Raw genomic sequence first — 23,806 nt, 5'->3', positions numbered from 1 at the left:
TTAAATGTCCAGATTGTGGGGAATGTTATATGGGTGAAACGAAGTGTCGGTTCAAAGATCATCTGGGGGAACATGTGAATGCAATAAGGACTGCCGATTATGGAAAGTCTGCTGCGGCAGAACATTTCTGGGAGGAGCACCATCAAATCTCCCCAGACGGAGCTGTTATCGGAGAAGATATTTGTAGTGGGTTGGAGCTATGTCTCTCAAGCAGCACCTACTATCCGGGAGCTGTTATCGGAGAAGATATTTGTAGTGGGTTGGAGCTATGTCTCTCAAGCAGCACCTACTATCCGGGCCTAACAGAGCACATAGCTCGCGTATTACGAAAATGTCAGACACGCTGTGTGAAACTTCCAGGGCAGAGGTTGCACACAGTTGTGTCACAGGTAAAAGACCCCATACCAAGAGAATTTACAAGTGGGGTCGTCTATGTGATTAAATGCCCGGATTGTGGGGAATGTTATGTGTGGGTGAAATGAAGCGTCGGGTCAAAGATCGTCTGGGGAAACATATGAATGCAATAAGGACCGCCGATTATGAAAAGTCTGCTGTGGCAGAACATTTCTGGGAGGAGCACCATGAAATCTCCCCAGATGGAGCTGTTATCGACAGAGCGCATAGATTTTGGGACCACGAGTGGCTCGAGAGCTCGCGGATCTGTTCCTCTGGGAACAGTACTATTAATAGAGACAGGAAAATACATATTCATCCCCTCTTTGAGGCAGTGATCCTTGGATGTGATGAATGGTTCCGCCTGGCACGCTCCTGAGCCATTTCCGGTTCCAGTACACGTGAGGAGAATACTGCCCGTGCTCCTGTGGAACCATGTGCTGAGAGCCGTGAGCCTGCTGATATTTAAGAATGTGCTGTATGATAAAACCTTACTGTTGAAAAAGGAGGTGGATGCCTATGAAAGCTACGGTATATTTTTAGCACTTTTATCATCTAGTATTTTAATTTCATTGTTTTAGTGTAAATAGTATCCTGCAGTTTAATATTATATTTTATACATTGTAATTCTTTATTCGATTAAACTTTATTTGTTATATCTAGTCATTTAAATATTTTAAACAGTACAAAACCATAAATTTTAATACCGTTGGTGTATGACGGCATAATGAGTATAGTCAGTTCTAATGTTTTTAATTGAAGTAGAGATGGATATTGATATTTGTTTTGGAATTATATTAAATATGGGAAATTGTAAAGTTATTACATTTTCTTTTTTATATAATTATTTTGTATAATTATTATTGTTATATAATTATTAATATTGAATTTTGAATCTGAAAAAAATTTATTTATTTTTATTACGAAACTTCAAAGTAATGCTTGCGATTTGATTAAGTTTCAATCAGGGTGTGATAAAAATTGGTTCTGGGGGGAAATGAATTTGAAAAACAAATTGGGGTTTGGGCTGGGCCAGGCTAGGTAAAATTAAAAAAATGTAGTAATAAAATTTGTATTTCCAGCCATCGCAAGTTGAGTGTGCTTTAGTATGTCCTTGAATTTCAAATAAGTTTATATTTGATTTTAAAAAAAATTTGTTATCCTAGAGCAAGACAAAACATATGATAACATATGAGAGGAGTTTAAAAAAGATTGTGTTCACCCAGAAGTGGTTGTGAGAGAAAGTTGAAACAAACACCTTGTGTTACAACTGGCTTTTTCAACGTAGTCACCAGACAAAATTACACATTTTTACCACCTCTCGGTACATTTCTGCAGGCTAGCTTTGTTGGAGTCTTCTGACTGTCCTTCAAACCCTAGCTCTGCACCAGAAATCGCCTCATCAGCAGCAAAGTATTTTCCATGAAGAAAGAACTTTGGGGCAGGAATGAGGAAGGAGTCCAAGATCATGGGAATAAACATGGGCACACTTCACTGCAGCATGTGAGAAATGTGATGCTGACAGCTTTCCCTGTCTCTTCTCTTTTATAGCAGCATGCTCCTTTATGAAGAGGTTGAAATAATACTTCCTCACATCACAGCCCTTTTGGAAATAATCTGGTAGTATTACACTATGCTGATCCCATAAAACTACCAGCATCATCTTGCTAGCACTTGATTGCACCCTTCCCTTTTGGGTGATTCTGCATGCTTCCATTGTTTTGACATTTCTGTAGTTTTGGGATCATATTGATGGATCCAGTTTTTATCCATGATGACTAGCCGTGAAAAAAAAAATCTTGCTTTTCCTGGTGCATCGACAACATTTCACGTACATATTGTGCCCTTTCCTTCTTCTGGTAAGGGGTCAGAAGTTGCAGACACTTTACTCATATGCAACTGTTGATGGGTGATGTTTGCCACAAACACAATGCTAATTTGGAGTTTTTCAGCTAGTTCTTTGATGCTAATATGGCAATCTTACAAAATTAATGCCTTAATTTTTGCAACACTTCTCTGCTGCAGCAGTTGCTGGGCGTCCTGGAATTTCTTCATCATGCACTGAGGTTCTTCCACATTTTAATTGTTTATACCAATGCCTAATAATGCCGTAGCCTGGGCAGTGTTCTCCATAAACAGCAATGATTTCTTCATGGACTTTTCTGGGTGTTTTCCCTCGCAGAAAGAGGAAACAAATCAGTGCTTTCATCTTTCTATCACATCTGAGTATGGGCTTGGCACACCCAGGGTCCTGAGCTGGATATAATCATTCTTCTCTTTCTTGATGATTCCCTGCTATTTTTGCCTCTCTCTCTCTCTCTCTCTCTCTCTCTCTCTCTCTCTCTCTCTCTCTCTCTCTGGCGCCTCCATAGCCAGGTGGGAAGGAGCAGCAGTGCGTAGCACACGCTTCTTGATTAGACCAGAGTTCGAGCCCGTCACCACCAAATACGGATGTGGAAAGGTCAGGGAATGACCACCGCATATCCCGGAGCAATATGACCTTAGTTGCTAATGCTCCTAAACAACAACAACTCTCTCTCTCTCTCTCTCTCTCTCTCTCTCTCTCTCTCTCTCGGAGTAACTCAATTTTTTTTTTTTTTTTTTTTGGCTGGTGCAGCATAAGTCTCAGGCTTCTTTGTTATTATTTATTGTTATTACTGGCTAGTAATAACAATAATAACTACTTCTGGGTGAATACAAATCTTTTTAAACCCCTCTCCCCCAATAAAACACTGTTAAGGCAACATACTGTCAGGAATATGCAAACTTGTTACAACATAAAATTGAAGGAAATATTTGATACCATATTTAATGTTGATATTTACGTTTGCTATCCCTTTTGTGAAAGTACAAAGCCCTAAATATTCTTATGCAAATGATGTTTCTTTTCTCCTTCTCAGTATCCTAAGTTTTTCTCCATCTTTTTTCACAGGGGGGAAAAAAGACGGATTTGACAACAGTTATTTAAAATACTATTTAATTTCTTTTACGAGCAATGGGGCAAGTGTTATGTTGGGCAGAAAATCTGGTGTTGGAAATAAATTATTAGAAAAATATCCAAATCTGATCATATGGCATTGTTTAAACCATCAGCTTGAGTTATCAGTTGGAGATGCAATATCAGAAGTTCATGGAATTAACCATTTTCAAATATTTATGGACAACTGTACACTTTGTACAGTCAATCTCCAAAAAACCAGAGAGAAATAGAAGCATGCACTACCACCATCAACAAAGAAATTAAAAGAATTGGACAGGTATTTAATGTAAGGTGGGTGGCCAGCTCTTTTAGGACTGTATCAGCAGTTTGGCAAAATTTTGCATCTTTATGCCGTCATTTTGAAAATGCCAGTAAAGATAACAACTGAAACAAAACTGAACAATCCATGTTCAACAGATTATGTAAACGAATTTCATCCAAACAAACTCAAACAGTTTGTTCTAAATTTAGCATTGATGTACGATGTATTGTTTGAGCTATTGATTCTTTTAGTCATTGCAAAAAAGAGATATGACAATAGTATATGCAGACAAATTGATTTGTCGTACAATTCGTTACTTGGAATTTTTAAAAGATCCTAAAAAAGGGGAAAAAAAGTTGTTAGAAGCCTCAGATGCTATTGAAAAAAATGCAATTGTCTAAGGTAAAGAAAGCCTGCACGAGAAGCACTATCAAAGTTCGATGAAATTTACCGGTAAAAGTACTTTGCTGTAACGGTATTTGTGTTGTTGCTCGCTCGCTCGGTAAACAGATGGTGGATGTTATCGGTCTGCATTAGAAATTGATTCCCACAGGAGCTTGAAACCCTCCCGAAGTGTTGGGGAGTAACCTGACCTTTTTTCTTTAGAATCACTAATTGAATCACGAACAGAGTCATATTGGAAGTTCTGGCGTCCTAAAAAATGTTCGTAACGTAGTTTCACCGGTAAACTTTTTCAAAGTTTGCCATGCTTCTCATCTGGGCTTCCTTTGCCTTTTTTTTTTTTTTTTTTTTTCTTAATAAACAATTTATCCACTAGCCCACCAGTGATTCTAAAGAAAAAAGGTCAGGTTACCCCTCCACTTTGGGAGGGTTTCGGTCTCCCATGGGATTCAGTTTCTACTCCTGACCAATAACACCCACTGTCTGTTTACCGAGTGAGCAACAATACAAATGCCGTTACGGCAAAGTACTTTTACCAGTAAATTTCATTGAACTTTTGAATGCTTCTCGTGCAGGCTTTCTTTACCTTCTCCATGCAATTATTTTCAGTAACATTAACGGACAATAACAAAGTAACACTAATTGATAGAAATCAATTTCTAAACAGCATTATTAATAATATGAAGCATATGCTGAGCATTAGTACAGATTCTACTGAATTTACTGAAGGAATTTCAACTTCAGACATTATAAAAGAGTTGCAAATTCTTGAACAAACAAATGACCATCTGGTATTGATCTTGGATTTGGAGAAAATGAAATAGAATGAAAATGAAACTATAAACATTTTAATTTATCTTTCAAAAATGTTTGAATGCCTACAGTGATTATTTAGCTAATGGTGGTTGTAGCATGCCCACAGATTTGAAACATTTAAAAATTTTTTCCAAAATTATAGCTTGCGGTTCTTGTGAATGCGAGCATGGCTTCAGCAGTATGAATTTAATATTAACTGAGAAAAGATCCTGTAAACTACACCTTCCACTATTAGAATTATGGAATCTAAATTTTTATGTCTGAATTTGTTTGTGGTTTCATCGTTCTGCTGTTGACCAACAAACAAAAAGGGCAATCACACAAGAATACGTAATCGATCCTTGGGAATTTCTATGATTCTTCTGAACAGTATTTTTTATATTATTTTGGAGTTTTTGTTTTCATTTTTTTTTTCTGATTTTTTTAAAATTTTTTATCTTTGTTTTTTACTTTTGAAATTTTTTCTTTAATAGTTATAAATAAATACTGAACAAATATTCTAATCTTTGAGTTAATTATTTTAGCAAATGAAAATAGTGAAGGTAACTATTTGTAGTTAATTGACAAGCATTCTGGTACTATTTTTTTTAGCAATACACCTCTGAGTATAAGTCAAAAATTTGGATGTCTTCAAAATCCAGAAGTATACAGTCATATATTGTTCCTTTCGGAGAATTCACCCTCTGACATTAATAAACATGTTTTTGAAATGCTGCGTTAGTAATGCTGTGGTTGGTACTGAAGACTGCTATTTTTCCAGAATCTAATAATGAAGAAGAGAATAAAATTTATCATTTAATTGTAAAAATGTTCTCAAGTCTTCTGTAAAAAACTCCAATTTATTTTTATTTGTCTTTTCTGTTGAACATTACATTTACAATTTCAGAACTGTATATCTTTAACGTTATTCTCATCATTTTTTTTAAGGGAACATCCTCTTAAAAGCCGTTTGCTTATGTGTTCTGCCTCCCCTTTTGCTGTTATCTCCCAAAAAAAGGGTAACATAAAATAGGGATAAATAAATTATCTATCTATACATTAAATAGTTTTCCTCCTACTGATATTTATTCAGCCAGTGGGAGAAGAGGGCGAGGCAATTACATCACTACAAATGCAATTAATTATTGACATACTACCTCCATACGTTCACCAACCCTGTGCATGTGATTCACCGTCTGACATTTGATGTTCCATTGTAACGCTTTTTGTATATTAATTTGTATAATATTTTAAATATTTGTATAGTTTGTAAATATTTTAGTCCTGCTCTTTTTTGGGTGCAACAATATTCCACATATATTATGGACCCTGAAGCAAAAGGCGTTTTCCTAAGTGACCTATGTAAACGCAGGTAAATAATTATATGGTGATATTGGCTGAAGTCCAGTATAGTATACACTGGCAGATACTTCGATGGAAGCGAGGAAGATGGTGATAATTAACAGGTGAAGGCACCTCCCTTTTCTGATTGTTTTGTGTTGTTGGGGGGTGGGGCTTATCTTAGATAGGGTGTTTATCCCTCCATTCCGCTGTTTTAAAATGTGGAAAGGAGTTCCCGATTTAAAAACAGTGGCAAATGTGGGGAAAAACACCCTAGTCATATCAACCAAGCAGTGACATCTGCCAATCACTGCTTTGTTCCTGTCCATTTGTCGAAATATGGGAGTCGCAACTTGTCAATCACTGCTTTCCCACTTTTTTTTTTTTTTTTTTATGTGAACCCCAAACACGAGAGGTATTTGAACCTATAGTACTTAGTACCCTGGTTGGGTTGGAGGTTGAGAAGACGAAAGAAGATATTTGTTGACATTGGACTTGAACTTCTGTAGATTGTAATTTTCAGGAAATACGTATGAAGGAAAGTTGTTCCAGAAAACGACAGTTGAATGAATAAATGAGGAAGATGAAAAGTTGGTTCTGTGGGTTTGAAGTTGGACAGTAAATGGATGTTGGCTGGTGGCGGTACGTGTTCGGACTGTTTTGAAAGAGAGAACGGGAATTATAGAAGCCAATTCAGAATAACAGTGCCCATGGAAGTATCTGTAGAAGAGGCATGCAGCAGAAACAGTACATCTATGAGAAAGCAAGTGGAGAGACACTGTTAGAGATGAATCATTAATTAACCTAACTGCCCTCTTCTGAATGGAATCAAGAAGCCTGAGAGAGGTTTTGGGGGCACCACCCCAGATGTGGGAACAATATTCCATGGCTGGGTGGATTTGCGATCTATACAGAGTGAGCAGCTGTTTGGAAGAAAAGTAACGCCAAGAGCGAAAGAGAAAACCAAGTTTTTTTAGATGCAGAGGAAGCAATATTTGTAATGTGCTTGTGTCAAGAGAGATTAAAAGTCAAGGTAATCCCCAAAAGAGATATATCATTTTGTCTAGAAATAGGAGTGTCACTAAAGATAAGCATAGCAGCAGAAGAATCCTTTTTGCAAGATATAAGACAAGACTGAGTTTTAGAAGTTTTGAATTCAACTAAGTTGTCTTTGCCCCACTGGAGAATTAGCTGAAGATCGGCATTTAAGGAATTGGTAGCAGATTTTCGAGAAGTTGAAGCTGATTGAGCAGGACAAGGTTTCTCAAAATGGAAAGTGGAATGCAATATGCTATCATCAGCAAAACTATGGATAGGATTTCCAGTCAATGGAAGAAGGTCATTAATATACAAGAGGAAAAGAGTGGGGAAAAGAACTGAACCTTGGGGGACACCAGCATTACTGAAAAAGTTAGAAGACAGAGAGCCATCTACCATCACCCTCAGTGAGCGATCAGAGAGAAAACTGGATAACCAATTACTAAAAACAGTTGGCAAACCATAAGATGGAAGCGTGTTTAGAAGACCTTTATGCCAAACACGATCAAAAGCCTTTGAGATGCCAAGAGCAACTACAAAGGGTACTAGGAAAGTTTTGCAATATGATGCAACAATGAATCACAGGAAGCTGCTTGTTGCTGCATGTTGAGACATGTTCATACATGCATAGTAGCCGCCCCTCGAAGTCGATGGGCTCAGTTATTCATTAGTAGTGAGAGTGTGTAAAGTGCTTGCGACGGCATCGTGGTCACGAAATGAGATGAGGACAGTTTTGCGGTATAATTTCGTGCGTGGTTTAACCATAGACCAGTGCTTAGAAGAAACGACTCTTGCACTAGATGATGATTGTCCACATCGTACAACGATATTCAGGTGGTATAGAGAATTCCAAAGGGGAAATTTCACTCTGGAGGATTCTGAGAGGCCGGGAAGGCCACGAACGTCAGTTACGGAGGAAAACGTTACTGCTGTGAGGAAAATGCTTGACGAAAACAGGCGATTGACCTACCAACAGATAGAGGATACTTTGGGCCTAAATGCACAAGCAATTTGTTCGATTCTGCAAGATCATTTGCACGTGAAGAAACTTTGTTCTCTCTGGGTGCTGTATCAACTGACTGAAGAGCAGATGACACGACGTGTGACTTGGTGCCGGGAGATGTTAAAAAAGTTTGATAAGGGACAATCTCGGTATGTGAACAACATCGTGACAGGTGACGAGACTTGGCTGTACTATTACGATCTGCCGACCAAGGCTCAAAACAAAGTTTGGGCCTTTGATGATGACGACACACCCGTAATTGTCAGAAAATCCCGATCTGTAAAGAAGAAAATGATAGCTGTATTTTTCAAATCGAGTGGAATGTGTCGTTTTGGACACGCAGAAGACAGTCACAGCTAAGTGGTATACTGAACAATGCCTGCCTCAAGTCATTGTATCTATGAAGAACCTGCGGCCAAAGTCAAGAATGGACACCTGGTACCTCCATCACGATAATGCTGCAGCTCACCGCGCCAAAGCCTGCACCGAATATTTGACCACGACAGGACTGAAACTTCTTGAGCACCCTCCCTACAGTCCAGACTTTGCACTGTTCCCGCATGTGAAAATGAAGCTAAAAGGGAGGCGGTTTTCCAGTGATGAGGACCTTCTATGGGCTTGGGACAACGAATGTGCTTTACTCCCTAGTGAAACTTGGCAGAACTGGTTTAAAGATTGGTTTCGGAGGATGGAGAGGTGTATTGAATGTAGAGGAAATTACTTTGAAAAAATTAAATAAACAAAGCTGTATTGCAAAACTTTCCTAGTACCCTTTGTACTTGTGTTTCACCGAACCTTTCCATTGAATTAGTCCATAAATGGGTAACATAAGCCAGAATATCACCAGTGGATCGACACTGACGGAATCCATACTGGCAATCGTTGATCAGACGGAAGGTTTCTAGGTAGTTTAAGAGTTGGCAGTTAATTGATTTCTCCATTACTTTAGAAAGAGTAGAAGTAATTGCAATGGGACGATAATTGGATGGGAGGGATTTGTCACCCTTTTTAGGAATTGGCTGGATATGAGCAAATTTCCAAGCAGAAGGAAAAACACCTTTGGAATAAGAAAGTGAAAAAAGGTGACAAAAGATGGGAGTAAGTTCAGGAGCACAGGTTTTGAGAACAAGTGGAGAAGTACCATCAGGACCTGGAGCTTTCTTAGCATCAAGATTCATCAAAATCCTTCTGATATCCTTTTGACAGAAGACCACAGGAGGCATTGAATGGAGCATGTTGGGAATGGTGGGAGGTGTTTTACCAAGATCATTAATACATGAGCTGGAAGAAAAATGGGATGCTAGCAGGTCAGCTTTCTCCTTGGCTGAATTGACAACAGAACCATCTGGTTTGGACAGAGGTGGGTGCAGAGATGGGCAAAAGTTGTGGCCAATAGCTTTGGCAAGAGACCAGAATGCTCGGCTACCATTAGGACAAGAAGCAAGTTTTCTACTCTTTGCCTGTTCAAACTGTAGTTTGGTCTGATTAATAACTGCTTTACAATTGTTGCGAGCTTTGGTGTAGGCAGAAAATGAAACTGAAGAATTATAAACAAGCCAATTACGATACGCAACATTCTTCTCTTGAACAGCCTTAGCACATTTATTGGAAAACCAAGGTTTAGATAAAGGAGGAGATTTTAAAGTGGAGTGTGGGATAAAGGATTCCATTCCTGCAAGAATAATTTCACTGACACGATCTGAGCAAACGTTGACATCAGAAGTTTTGAAACAGTAATTCGACCAAAGAAAAGAAGTCTCGCAGGTCATCCCATTTTGCATTCTTGTAATGCCAAACAACACGAGGTTGGGAATAGCCATGAGATAAAGGTTCCATTGGAGAAGAGACAATCACCAAGTTGTGATCTGAAGTGCCTAAAGGACCTCTCACTTTGACTGTGTGCTTAGAAGGGTTGTTTGTGAGAAAAAGATCAAGCGCATTGGCTGTATGATTAGGATTGTCCGGTATTCTTGTAGGTAAATGAACAATCTGTGCTAGGTCATTAGTAATTGCAAAAGCCTCAGCATCTCGACCTGCTGGGTCGGTGTGACTAGAAAACAGAAGCCAGCTGGAGTTATGAACATTAAAATCACCAAGGAAAATTACCTCACTGTTAGGGAAGTTGGACTAGAGAAAGTCAAGTTACAAAGAGAGGAAGTCAAAGAGCTCCAAGTGATTAGTGACGTTGGGAGAATGGTAGAGACAACAGATGAATTTGACACAGTGAGGTAGAGAGATTTTAAGCCAGAGAAGATCAAAGAGAGGAGATTCCAAATTGCCAAGTCTCTGACAGGGAATATCAGAAGGGACATATGCACAAGTACCAACTTTTAGGCGAAAGGAATCATACAGCGAATAATTTGGGTAACTATGATGAGCATTAGTTGAATCACCCGATAACTGAGATTCTGTCAGAAAAAGTACACTGGGTTTGGCAGACTGCAAGTGGAAATGGACATCGTTGAGATTAGAATTGAGACCACGTATATTTGTGAAATGAATTAGGAAGTGCTTGGGAGGTTTAGATCTTTTTGCAGATAAGCTTGCTCTATTAGTTTGACAATTCATGGTGTATTCAATAGTAAGAAAAAGTGGGTGGGACATGCTGTATGAAGTAATGAAATTTTTGGATATGGTATACACGTAAGAATATACCCAGATCCTTGACATAACGTGGCCTCGACAATGCTCCCCGCATACACACTACTCGGACTCCCTCCAGTCACTATCTGGCAGAGTAGAGGTAGCAAGATTATACATTAGCTGATCCAGAAGCCTCCTAGAGAGTTACCAATAGGTTCGGTCTGGTGTTCTAACTAGCGGCCAGCCTGCGAACACCGTTTTAGAGCTGTCCCCTCAAAATGTAAGGAATATTGGATCTCGCCGCGATGTTCATCATAATCTCAAAAGCCATCAATCATACTGCATGATGGAAGAGATAGGGAAGGGTTGGGGGGTGTACACCGTTCTGGAATTTACCGTGATATTAATTTGACCTTGAGAATGTTGCGCCCTACTGGTGCACAGATTACATGGATCATTTCCTGATTAGATATCAACCAGTGCATTTCGACAGGTGTCTCTTTTACATAGAAAAGATTTGACTTACTCTGTATACCTCTACGTTTTACGTAGAAAATCGTAAATTGTGTATTGTAATCGTAAATTGAGCAGGAAGCGAAGACCCCTAGTTATTATTATTATTATTCCTCATTTACGATATAAAAAAAAAATAATAAAAAAAGTTTTTGGATCAAATAGTTTTGCACACTTTACCTGTTTTATGATAGCTTTGGCTCTGCCATTAAGCTCAATATCTAATATTGACTTATACGTGGATCAGTACATTTTTCTTACTTCCCAAGAATCAAAACTAGGAGTCAACATACACTTGAAGTTGTCTTGTACTTGAGTATCTATGGTATGTGAAAAAAATAGATTTTTTTATGTAATGTATGTGTGGAGGAAAGCGAAATTGGATTTAACATTGTCCTTTAGTAAGAAGCCAAAGAAATATGGGGTACTGTTTAAAAAGGCATGTATACAAGATTTTCTGTGTATTATAAAATCTGGAAATGGCAAAACATTTACTTTGTGCACTGTATGTAAATTATTTTTAAAAATAAAAATATTAATGATAATAGTCCAATTTTAGTATTGAGTTCAAAAATTTCAGTTCAAATACAACCAAAAAAGGCAGGAAATATTAAAATAGATGTGGCATCTCAAAGTGAAGATGACAGTGTTAGGACAAATTCTACAAGATATTAAAATAATGTCAACAAAATTCTATTAGATTAGCTTAAATTGATTGACTTAGCATTAGCATTAGTAGAGGCATATGATATAAGAAAGTAAGCTTATGCAGCATCAGCCAAAAAAAAAAACAAAAAAAAAAAAAAAAAAACACTCCCATTTCACCTCTCCGTTCGTTCGAAATACAACTCAGCCTTAAATTTATTTAGGCTATGAACTTCCACAACAAGGGATGGAAGTCTGTTCCACCAACCAACTACCTGCTGGCTAAAGGCAATTTCCGCACATCTGTCTTTCCTCAATTTGAATTTATGCCCTCTCAGGTGATTATTCTGAGCAAGAGGAAGAATCCCATCAGCATTGAGCATACTCAAACCATTCAAGACTTTATACACCTATTGAGTTCAAAAATTTCAATCACCTCTATCAGATCACCTCACCGGTGCCTAGTCTCCAGACACTAATTTGCAGAACTTAAGCCTTTCTTCGTAAGAGCAACCCTTTGTTGCATTCACTAATCTTGTTGCCCTTCTCTGTACTCATTCCAACAACTCTACATCCTTCTTGAAATGAGGCCTCCAGACCTGTATACAGTACTCAAGGTGTGGCCTGACCATTGCCTTATACTAGGGAATAATCACCTCCTTATCCCTGCTAGAAAAATTTGTATATCATTGACAAGACACCATGAGCTACTCTTACAGACCATCTGCACTGCTCAGAAAACTTCATATCTGCATGCACAATTACCCTCAGGTCCTTTTCATTCTCTACCACTGTCAGTGTAGTACCACAGAGTTGATACGTTGCTCTGGGGTTACTGTTTCCCCAGAAATGAAGTTCAACATTTGTCACTGTTAAACTTCATTTGCCACCTCTCTGCCCATCTGCTCAACCTTTCCAGATCCTGTTGCAGCAGCATAGACTTGTCATAGGACCAATCATACTGCTGGGTAAGAGTAAAATTTCTCTGCTTTGCATATATATTGTATTAAAAGAATACTAAAAGCAATATGGTGTTTCAATTAAAAGGCACTGTAGTGGTCAGTCTCACTTATTTGTAGGTTTATGCTGGTTATTTATTGTTGGGATGTTTTTTGTCATGTTTAAGCTGAAATTTTTAAATTCGATGTTAAAATTGGAGAGTGGCACAATGGTTTATGTGATACTTGCTCTTCAGTACACATTTTTCTGTGTCGAACTGTTGGCTATCGGAATGGAGCTGTTTGAACAATAAATATTCTAATATTTATAATGTGTAACACATGTTAGACATTATATTTATAATAACACATGTAACTCACTCATCACACCACATTATATATTACTAAATTACATGTAATATTTCATTTATATTTTTTGTTAAATATAAGAACAGTGAAATAACCACCATAAAACTAAAAATAAGTGAGACTGACCACCCCAGTGCCTTTTAACTGAAACACCATATTGCTTGCAGTTCTTGCCTCTATTCACGCCTCAACCATTGTGGTTGTACTGATTTTTTCTTCAAATAAAATTGGTTTATAAGTACACTGTTGCCTTTGGTCTGAAAGGAAAGTAGGGAACTGCTGTCCCATTGGGGTAAAAACAGTTGATTAAGCAGAATTTATAAAATTAAAAAATTTATAGAAATATAAAATCTAAATGGTAACATGCAGTCCAATTTCAACATCAATACAAAAATTTTAGCTCAAAGATGACAAAGAAAAGGTCCACATGATTAACCTAACAATAACCAAAATAGACATCAGTGCCATTTAATTGAAGTGCATTTTTAAGTTTGGGCTCTTTTTTTTTTTTTTTTTTTTTTTTTTCATATTTTGACTGAAATTTTTAAACTATTTGATGTTAAAATTACTATTTAAATTTTTATGACTTCTGAATTAAATTAAATTTTTACGTAATCTGTTGCTTTTTTCTCACTGGAAAAGTTTTCCTTGGTTTAGTCCAAAATTGTCATTAGTGTACATTCTGAAAATGAATGGAAACATTTTATTTGAACTAAAAACTTAAAAAAAAATTCAACAGTTGTGTGGTATATTCAGTGTGTGGATGCATTCATGTGGACTGGCCGGCTGTTTCAGAGAAGATTGTATTGCTTCTCCTCATGCTTTGATTGTTTTGTTATATTTTTTCTTCAAGTAAAATTGATTTATATTTGTTTCAGAGGTACACCAATGACATCTTTCCCATTGGGAGGTGGTGAGGGGTGGAATTGATTAGGTAAAAATTTAATTTCGAAATGAAAATCTTAATGGTAATAGTCCAATTTTAGTATTGCGTTCAAAAATTTCAATGCAAATACAACCAAAAAAGGGCCCAAAAGACATACAGCCAAACCTAAAAATAAGTGAAATACACCTGGGCATTGTTAATTTAAATAGTTTGAGAGAGAAGGGTGGGGGGGCATTTAGTGGTTAATTTATTTAATCTGCTCAACTATTCCTGGTGATAAGCTTTTATATCTGTCATTTATCCGTTTATTATTTATGGAGGTGGGGAAGGTTACTTTAGCATTCACAGTTGAATGTCAGTATTCATTAACTAGAAATAGCAGCAGCAGCATGTAACTCACTCAACACGCCACATTATATATCACTAAACTACATGTAATATTCCGTTTAACATGTTTGCTGTAATTCCGTGTTGGGGGTGACAGAATTGATTTTTTTCAACACTCCAAAAATTCATAAATAATGGTTGAAATTTGAAAGTTTGGAATTTGTTGCTAAAAGTGAACACTTACTTTTGTAAGTGTTCACTTTTAGCAACGATTTACAGCTCAGCACAAAGCTGAACTGTAAATTGGAACAAATCTTAAAATTTTATAAAAAGTTTATTCATGTACATAAAATACCATCAACACAAGCAAATAATAAATAAAACTGTGTACCAACTCTGTAAACAACAGCCAACCAAATGTGAAAAGCATTCAGTCAATACTGAATAGTTGTTAATTTTGCATGCTTTTACCATTACAACACTCATTGGTTGGGTGTTTAAGAATGACCATTCATTCTTAAGTATTGCAGCATATCACTTACAGTGCAGTTTTATGCTTGCATGTGTAAAAGTGGTGAACATGTTAGATTTACTTTTGTGTGACAACTTAGTAACAAAAAGAGATTTGGTTGCAGCATGGTTTTGTAGTTAAAAGTTAACTTATTTAATTATGGTTAACACCATAAATGTGATTCCTTGTCAAAACATTTCAAATGATATATTTTTGTTGATGCAGCACTCAAAGGTAAGATTTCTGTAACCACATATTTGAGATTTTATTTCACTAATTAAAAAGGTTTAGGAGTTGCCGTAGTCAGATTTTGAGTTCTTCAAGAATTGCTGTTCAAATTCTTTCTAAATTTGAAAATAAAATAGTTTCCCAAAAATTTTGAAATGAAGCTCAACTAGCCATTTACTTTAAGCTTTCAAAGTCCATTTCTAGGATTTTAAAGTGCATGCACAGACACCATGAAGAGGTTCGTTGAAAAGTTTCTTATATTAAATATCTTTTCAGACAGAATCCATGACCTCTCTGAAGTCCATGGCAGAGCAAGCTGTTTTAAATGCCGGTTTAGAAAATCATCTTCCTCCATCACCTCTTCCCTCCAAAGACAAAGGTTTGTTTTTTTTGGGGAAAAAAAAGTTATAAATTGTGATTTGACTGAGTTGTTAAGAATATTTCTAATGTGAGTTAAACCTCTGTTTCAGAAGCTCATGTTCCACCATTATTAGGAGTAGCTCCTCTTGGCCCTGTTCCTCTCACTAAAGATTGTTTCCACCAATTACGAATGCTAGAGTCAGCACAAAGGCATATGCCTCATCCTTCAGATTCCGAAAGACATAGGTAAATGTCTGTTGTCTTAATTTCAAATATTGGATAAACATTTTACAAGGGGTCCTGGTATCTGAGTCTCCACAGTTACAAGGATTTGAAAATTAAAGAAAGCCCTTGAGAAAATTGACCAAGCACTTGAATATTTTCGTGAGAACAACCCGCTTCATGATTGTGCAGCACAAGTAAAGTGCGAAGTTAAAGACATAACTAAATGCAATGACAATTTTATCTGAAAAAATATGGCAAAAAGAACAAGCAACTCTGGAGTCATTCTTTATTCTCAAAACTGAAAAATAGTGTAACTTCACTAAACTTTACTTAACCTTACATTGTTCAACGTATAATAAAAATGTCTGATAAAATAATTGTCGTATTTTTCAGTCCATATTTTACTATGTACAAGTACATGATGACATTATGAAAATTTGGTCTCCATTTTAAGTTGAATTTCCTGGAACCAATTATCCTCGGATAACAAGGACCCCTGTATTATAATTTTTGTGTACAGAATGTTATTTTATACCTTGCATTGTAAAACTTTATTTTTGAGAAAAAAGTTGCACAAAATATATAATTTTTTTTTCATTTTATATATAGTAAATTTTGAGGTAATCTCATTTTTGTTGTCATATTGACGATGTTCTGTATATAAGGCTACAAGTTAGTCTGTCAGTGGTATTTGATTCCTTAATATGATGTATAACATCATATTAAGGAATTGACAAGTTAAGAGACTTATACAGGATGCTTTTATTAAAAGGCACCTAGGGTTGAGGTTTGCTTAGTTTTAAGTTTAGATCAATGCTATTCATCTTTCTGGTTTGAATAGCACTGACAAACAATTGATAATACTAGTCTACCCCAAATGAAAGAGTATATATTATGATTTATTTCTAACAGCATGTGTTTATAAACTTAAATAGTGTTGCTGATGGAAATGAATTAAAGCAGTTAACTAGTATTTTTCCCTGCTTAAATTCCAGTACCACCTGTTGCCCTTTCAGATATAATTACTAATAATAATAATGATGATGATGAACTGAATCTCTGTAAACAAGAAAATAAAAATGCAACACCTTTCTCATCACTACTTATTTAGTAGCATGATGAAACTCACCTTAGTTGGAGTGATGTGGACTATCAAAATAGCTGTTACTTCATCAACTAAAGACACTTGCTGATAAATATGGTTTGGACATGGCAGTACATTTTCTGATGAAAATGCTATTATGAACTATCTGGTTTTGTGCCTAACTGCAGTAAAAATATGCTGCTCATTATTTAATTGAAAACTGGAGAAAAATTAAAATACTGCTAATTATAGATGCACATTTAAAGAAAAATGTTCTGCTACATCAAAATCCTATCAGACCTAAAATCCAGAAAAGTCATCAGATAGCAATTTAGATTCAGTTTGTGCTTGTAAGTGTTAGAGTGCAATAAAAACCTATTTTATTTTTTCAATCCATGTGATATGAATTTTCTCTATGTACATACAGCAGACTCTCGATTTACCGAGATCGGTTTAACCGTGACAGTTGAAGACTCCAAATTTAAAAAAAAAAAAACAACCAGAAATCATAACATTCAAGTAATAACTAGAATAAGTATAAACAGATGTTTTGGAAGTTGTAAATTAGCGACAAGAAGCGGCATTATAAGTCGTCATTGGGAGATTAGTGTGCATATTATCTTGCAATCCCCACTGGCTTCACATCTGCCGCCCAAAAAAAATAAATAAATATAAAAAAAAAAAAGAGAGAGATACCAAATGTTTAGTTTGTTTTAGTGCATTGCGTCGATTGTTGTGTTCCATTGCACTGCAAAAAGACAAATTTTGTTTCGTTATTTATGTCAGAGATGTCATTTTTTCTTTTTTTTTTTTTTCTGTTTTTTTAATAGTAAATATATATATATTTTTTTGTTTAGAAATCACAAAAATGATGGGTAAACGGAAAAGAGTTGCACTTTCAGTTAAACAAAGACTTGAAATTATTCAAAAGTTTGAAAATGAAAACAGTGCATCCATTAAATCTCTAAAGAACCATTATAATGTTGGTGACCAAACCATATGTGACATCGTAAAAAATAAAGGGATGCTATTAGATTTAAAATCGACATTGCAAAAAATAAAGAGAAGCATCGTATTGGACACACGAGTAGTGTGTGGTAAGTTTTTTATTTTTTACGTCGGTTGCTGGATATTTTTCGATGTTCAGCAATCTACAGACTTCGGACTTGCATACATTTTTTTTTTTTTTTTAGGATTGTAAAATTTAAAACAAACAACAACAAAAAAAATAATAATAAGCAATCAATTACGAAGATCACTGCATGCACAAATTGCACAAGTGAGATACAGAGTAACAAGACAAAAAATAGGAAAGAAGAGAAGATTCTTAAAATTTATTTGTTTTTTGAAGATTTCAGTGAAGGGCACATTTCACCATAATAACGTAAAAACCCACAGAATTCCAGTTGTCGATATTATCGTAAATGCAATAAGATCGAGTTGACTACCCATATAATGAATTGCACTAACAGAAAAGCCCAATAAACTGGAAGTAAAAATTGTTTTTATTGTTTTATGGCAGTGACCTCCATAAATGTGCTTTAATAAAATGTGAGCTCGCGTGGGGTGTTAATTTTGATGATAACGGTCAAAATTTCATTTTGACCGTTATCATCAAAAAAGACATTTGCCTAGAGCACCGATCAGAGGGGCCTCAAAATCACTGTTTCAAAAACTCATTGCTGTTTTTTACTAATATTTTTAAGTGATTTTATCGGTTTTTAAGTGATTTTTTTATCAGTTTTTAATTTAGATGGGGGCCCCCAAATTCCATTTTGACTTGGGCCCCAAGAAGGTATGACCCGCCACTGGTTGTCATGGTGCCGACTAGAGAACCTCTCTTAAGAGAATAAGTGACAGCAGTGCTAGTAAATCTACCAAGAAAAGGAAAGCTATCGATTTGGATCAGAAAATTAAAATAATAAGGATGTATGAAAATGGTCAAACATTAACAAATATTGTGCTGAATTCAGATTTGTCAATAATAATATAGTAGCAATATGTTATTAGTCATTGCCGAGTTACATAAAACTCGACTTACATAAGAAGTCCTGTAATGTATCTCTTAAGTATTGGGGACTCCTTGTTTTTTTTTTTTTTTTATCATCTATCCCAGAAAATCGAGAGTCTTCTGTATTATTTTAATAAAAATTAACCAATTTTCTCTCTTCAGAATGGAGGAGGGAGAGAAAGAATACTGATTTCATTAGTCCGTTTCATCAAACTAAGGTGGACTGTCCATACTAGTTTAGGTTATATTTGTTGTCTGGACCTTTATTATCATATTTGCACCAAAATTTTTGAATTTATTTGATGTTAAAGTAGGGCTTAATATTACAATTAAAATTTTACCCAATCAAGTATTTTTTTCTCATTGGGAAAATGATGTTCTTGTTTATAATCCGGCAAGACCACCAGGTCAGAGGAGTTTACAATAAATCATTAATACAATTTGTATTTAGCAGTTTTGAACTTGAATCATGGGCATTCATTGTCATTATCTGTGACAGTCTAGTGGCTTTGTCACTTTTTGGAGAGGTCTGAGTTGAAGTTCTATTTGAGACTAGAGGAATTCTCTAAGGACTCTTTGATTGGAGTTGTAGTTTGGTTATCTCCTCATGTGGAGGGTATGAGTTATTCTGGGTTTTCTGGCCGACACAATATAGTGTCATGTATGGCCTAAATTGTTGATGAACCTGAAATCAACAACTAATGAAACCTGTTCCCTGTCTTCGGTTTAGTTTAAAAATCTCATTGGCATTACTTCTGAAATAAATGGGAATGATTTTATATGGGGGTGGTGGGTGGAGATCAACAGCACTATATGATGTTCACACTTCTGGACTTACTTAGCTGGTGCACTCTGGCCATAGTTGCCAATGCACCTAACAAATCCCCAAACAAACAACTTATTTAGCTGTAGAACAACTAGGCTCTATGAGTGCAGCTGTGTGTCATGTCTTTTGCTACAACTACAGTGGTTGTATTTATTTATTTATTTATTTTTCCTTCAGAAAAAAATCAGGGAGAGAGAGAGAGAGAGAGAGAGAGAGAGAGAGAGAGAGAGAGAGAGAGAGAGAGAGAGAGATTTGTTACAATAGAGGGTAGTGTTTCTTGTGAGCAAAGGATTATCATAGCCCTTTGTCATACAGTGAAACCTCTCTTAATGGGCCATTCTCTAAAAGGGACACCTTTTGCGGACACTCAAGCCCTGGCCAGAAATATTAGAAATAACATGTTAGATACCTCTCACAAACAGACTCCCTAATACAGCTGCGGATACTTTAATAGATGTTCTCTTGGTATTTTAATCCTCTCTAGATGGATGTTTTCAAGAGTAATTGACACATTTTCATTGGTCAACAGGCATTTGCAATGAAGACAAGTGAAGATCAATGCCATTAGTAATACTGGACTTGTGATGGCCATGGATTACTCACAGAGCAAATGGCACAATGTCTTTAATACACTCACCACTGCTATTAATTAATGTTTACAAACTTATTTGGGCTGTTTATGCAATTCTACTGTTGCACATACTTAGTAAGGCAATAAAGTGCCAAATAAAGTTCCAAATTCTAGAATAGTGATAATAATAACAAAAAAAAAAAAAAAAAGTAGGAATAGAACTACAGTATACAGTAAGACCCCTCCATGGGTGATATGTTCCAAGACCTAGCGTGGATGGCTGAAACCGCGGATGTAAGCGAACACCTGCTGACTCCATATATAACGTGATTTTCTTGTACATACATACATGCGTATAATAAAGTTTAATTGATAAATTAAACATGCAGTAAGACCTTACCAATATTAAATACTATAATAATAAAGTACAGTAGACACTCGATTTACCAGGATTGGATTAACCGAGACACTTCAAAACTCCAAATTAAAATAAAAATAAAAAAAACAGAAATCATAAAATTCAAGTAATGACTAGAATAGGTGTAAACATATTTTGCAAGTCATAAATAAGCAACAAGAACCAGCATTATAAGTCGTCATTGGGAGATTAGTGTACCTATTATCTTGTTGTGCCAACAATGTGCATGTACTATTACAGCAATACAGCTTGTGCCAGGGAGCAGCAGATGCGCAGTCTCCATCCCAAGATATGAGGAGCCTGGCCTGGGTCCACTATCACCTGTAGTGAGGAATTCAAAATGACCAATATTAACTCAATACAGAAGACACGCAACGTCGGCATGATAATAGAAACGGAGACACAAGAGGAGGCAGACAAGATTGTCAAACTCCAAAATCCAAACTCTCGGACTCCATGCAGGGCTGTCAAGGAGGAAAGGGCCATGTATAGTCATTTATGACACGGGCAAGGACCTCTCTGCAGAAAACCTACAGAAAGAACTGGACCAGGAACCGCCATAAACTGGGTTGTTGAACTCTCCCCAGTGGCCTGGAAAATTCTTAGTCATCAACAAAGAGTCTACATAACCTGGGGCAGCCACCAATTCAAGGAACATATGGCTGTTCCCAAATGTTTCAGGTCTTGTTGCTATGGCCGCACAACACGCACAGGTGCAGCCAACCTGCGGGCACTGTGCTGAAAGCAAACATCACTACAACACCTGTCCGAACAAGTCAGTGTTCCCAAACTGCAAAGCCCAGAAAATCCAAGCCAAGCACTCGATCCGTGACAACACGTCTGGTGTATCTAAAAGCAAAGAGTGCCCTCCAATATGGGGAGTAACCACAAAAATTTTAACACCAACATTGAAATTTGCACATAATGCCCAGAAAGCTACCGCAGTTGCAGCACAACTTCGAAAAAGGCAGAAGAGGAAAACCTGGTGTGTGTAAGGCTCCTTCTTATTCAGGAGCCTTACACACACCAGAAAGAAGTGAAAGGATACCCGCTAACCTACAAGGTGGTTAGCAGGTACCCCCTGGGCGGCTGTTGTCCAAAACCCGGATTTAACTGTCACAAAAATCTCTGATCTCTGCACCAGCTGGGCAGCATGTGCCCACATTACCACACTTCTGGGAGAGTTCTGTGCAATCTTGCTCTACAGCAGACCAGAAATTCACATCTTCCCAGTCATCAGATACCTGGAAAACATCCTCATACAACTCCCAAATGCCAGACTCATCATTGGTGCTGATGTGAATTGTAGGTCGCCAGCCTGGCACAGCAAAACACCAGACAGGTGTGGCCCTAATAAGGGTCAACGCTTAGAAGATTTCCTTTCTGACAGCAGCCTCACGATCCTCAATAGACCAAATAATCTACCAACCTACTTGAGCACTCTGTGGGAGGCGATGATTGATGCAAGCCTCGCAAGCCACTTGATTGCAGGAACCTTTCTTCCTGGACGGTAAAAGGCGACTGGACAACATCTGATCACAGGGTGCTCACCTTTCAGTTGCATCGCTCTCTCAATGTCCACAATGCAACAGCAAGGCTGACTGGAACCTCTTCCGGGAAACCCTGAATAGGACAGCCCAGAACTTTAACCCCTCTGACCTTAGTCCTGACCAACACCAACATGCGGTTGTTAAAATAATTATGGATGCTGCTATCAAGAGGAGAAAATCGACTCCCCTGGTGGTCCCCAGAGCTCCAAGCACTAAGGCATGAAGTCAACACCTGCCGAAAATGCTACCAGCAAGCTCATCGCTCGTTGCCAGAGGTGGAGATAGAGGCCCTGAGGCAACTCTGCAGGGAAAAAAGAAACGAATACACAGCTCAAATCAAAACTAGAAAGAAACTTTCCTGGAAACACCTGTTCTCAACGGTCAGAAACACTGACCCCTGAGGGGGTTCTACAAAATAGGCACCAACAAACTTCCTCGGGCTGAGGTCATCCCCCCCCCCAAGGCAATTACGCAAGAACATGGCAGGAGTCAATAAACAGCATCCGGGATGCAACATTCCTACCACCTGTTATTCCGAACAACCCTGACCAGATCCAACTATGCCAAGAGAACGCCGACTACAACCCCTCACATGTTGAAGGAGCCTTCACTCGAGTAGATCTTGAAATTGCAGCAAACAAAATTCGAAACAGGAAATCACCTGGTGAAGACTTACTGGAACCTGAAATTGTAAAAAAGACGGTCAAATATATCCCAGACACAATCCTGAACTTATTTAACCACTGCCTCACAGAGGGCTACTTCCCCACTGATTGGAGATCAGCAAGAGTGAGACTCATAATGAAGAACCCAAAAAAGCAACAAGACCTTCCAGGATCCTATAAGCCGATTGTGCTGCTCTCGGTGCTCAGCAAGATGTTTGAACAACTGCTCTGTCAAAAGATTGAAACCCATTACATTGATGCTGGGCTCTCCGAATCAATGCAGTTTTAGGAGAGGGCACTTTGCAGCTGATGCTCTGGAAAACATAATAAACGAAGCACATACCATCAAGTATTTCCTAATAATCTCAATAGATTTTGTCGGGACATTTGACTCGCTATGGTGGCCAACCATCCTCGGCAGGCTCCGGAAGGCAAACACACCCGTCAACTTATACTGATGCATTCAGACCTACCTAGCAAATAGAAAAGTCAACATCAGTGCTCCGTACTGCCAGGTGTCGTGACCAGTCTTCAGGGGTTAACCGCAGGGCTCTGTCCTGGGATCTCTTCTGTGGAATCTGGTCCTTGATGAGTTCTTAAACTTTGACCTGAACACACTAAAAACAGAAGCCTACACTGATGACTTGATAATGATGCTTGAGGCAAACAGCAGAGCCCAAATGGAAGCAACGGCAAATCGAGCCATCTCGACACTGCTGCACTGGACCCAAAAGAACCAGCTCAGAATTTCACTGGGAAAAGCGAGTTTAATCCTCTTGAGGGGTTCTCTGGATATTAGGAGGCCCCCACAGATAAAAATCCACAGAACAACCGTAAAACTAAAAATGGAACTAAAATATCTCGGGGTAGTCCTGGATAAAA

The 23,806-nt window shown here is 37.4% G+C and overlaps 1 protein-coding gene across 2 annotated transcripts in view; it reads left to right on the top strand.

Annotated features, from left to right (window-relative positions):
* The window catches only part of LOC150076374 (CCR4-NOT transcription complex subunit 3-like), a 370,933-nt gene that overhangs the window by 277,545 nt on the left and 69,582 nt on the right, over window positions 1-23,806 (top strand). Inside the window, exons 12-13 of one of the 2 annotated variants that reach the window (XM_090387831.1) lie at window positions 15,491-15,593; window positions 15,688-15,820. In XM_090387831.1, the coding sequence (XP_090243957.1) occupies window positions 15,491-15,593; window positions 15,688-15,820 (236 nt within the window). Of the gene's footprint in view, window positions 1-15,490; window positions 15,594-15,684; window positions 15,821-23,806 lie in introns of both variants that reach the window. The other variant, XM_090387830.1, reaches the window with a different exon arrangement.

Source organism: Mastigoproctus giganteus, chromosome 13 (assembly GCF_048544385.1).
Source record: "Mastigoproctus giganteus isolate SK-2022 chromosome 13, ASM4854438v1, whole genome shotgun sequence".
Lineage (NCBI taxonomy): Eukaryota > Metazoa > Arthropoda > Arachnida > Uropygi > Thelyphonidae > Mastigoproctus > Mastigoproctus giganteus.
This window is presented reverse-complemented; position numbering and strand designations above follow the sequence as displayed.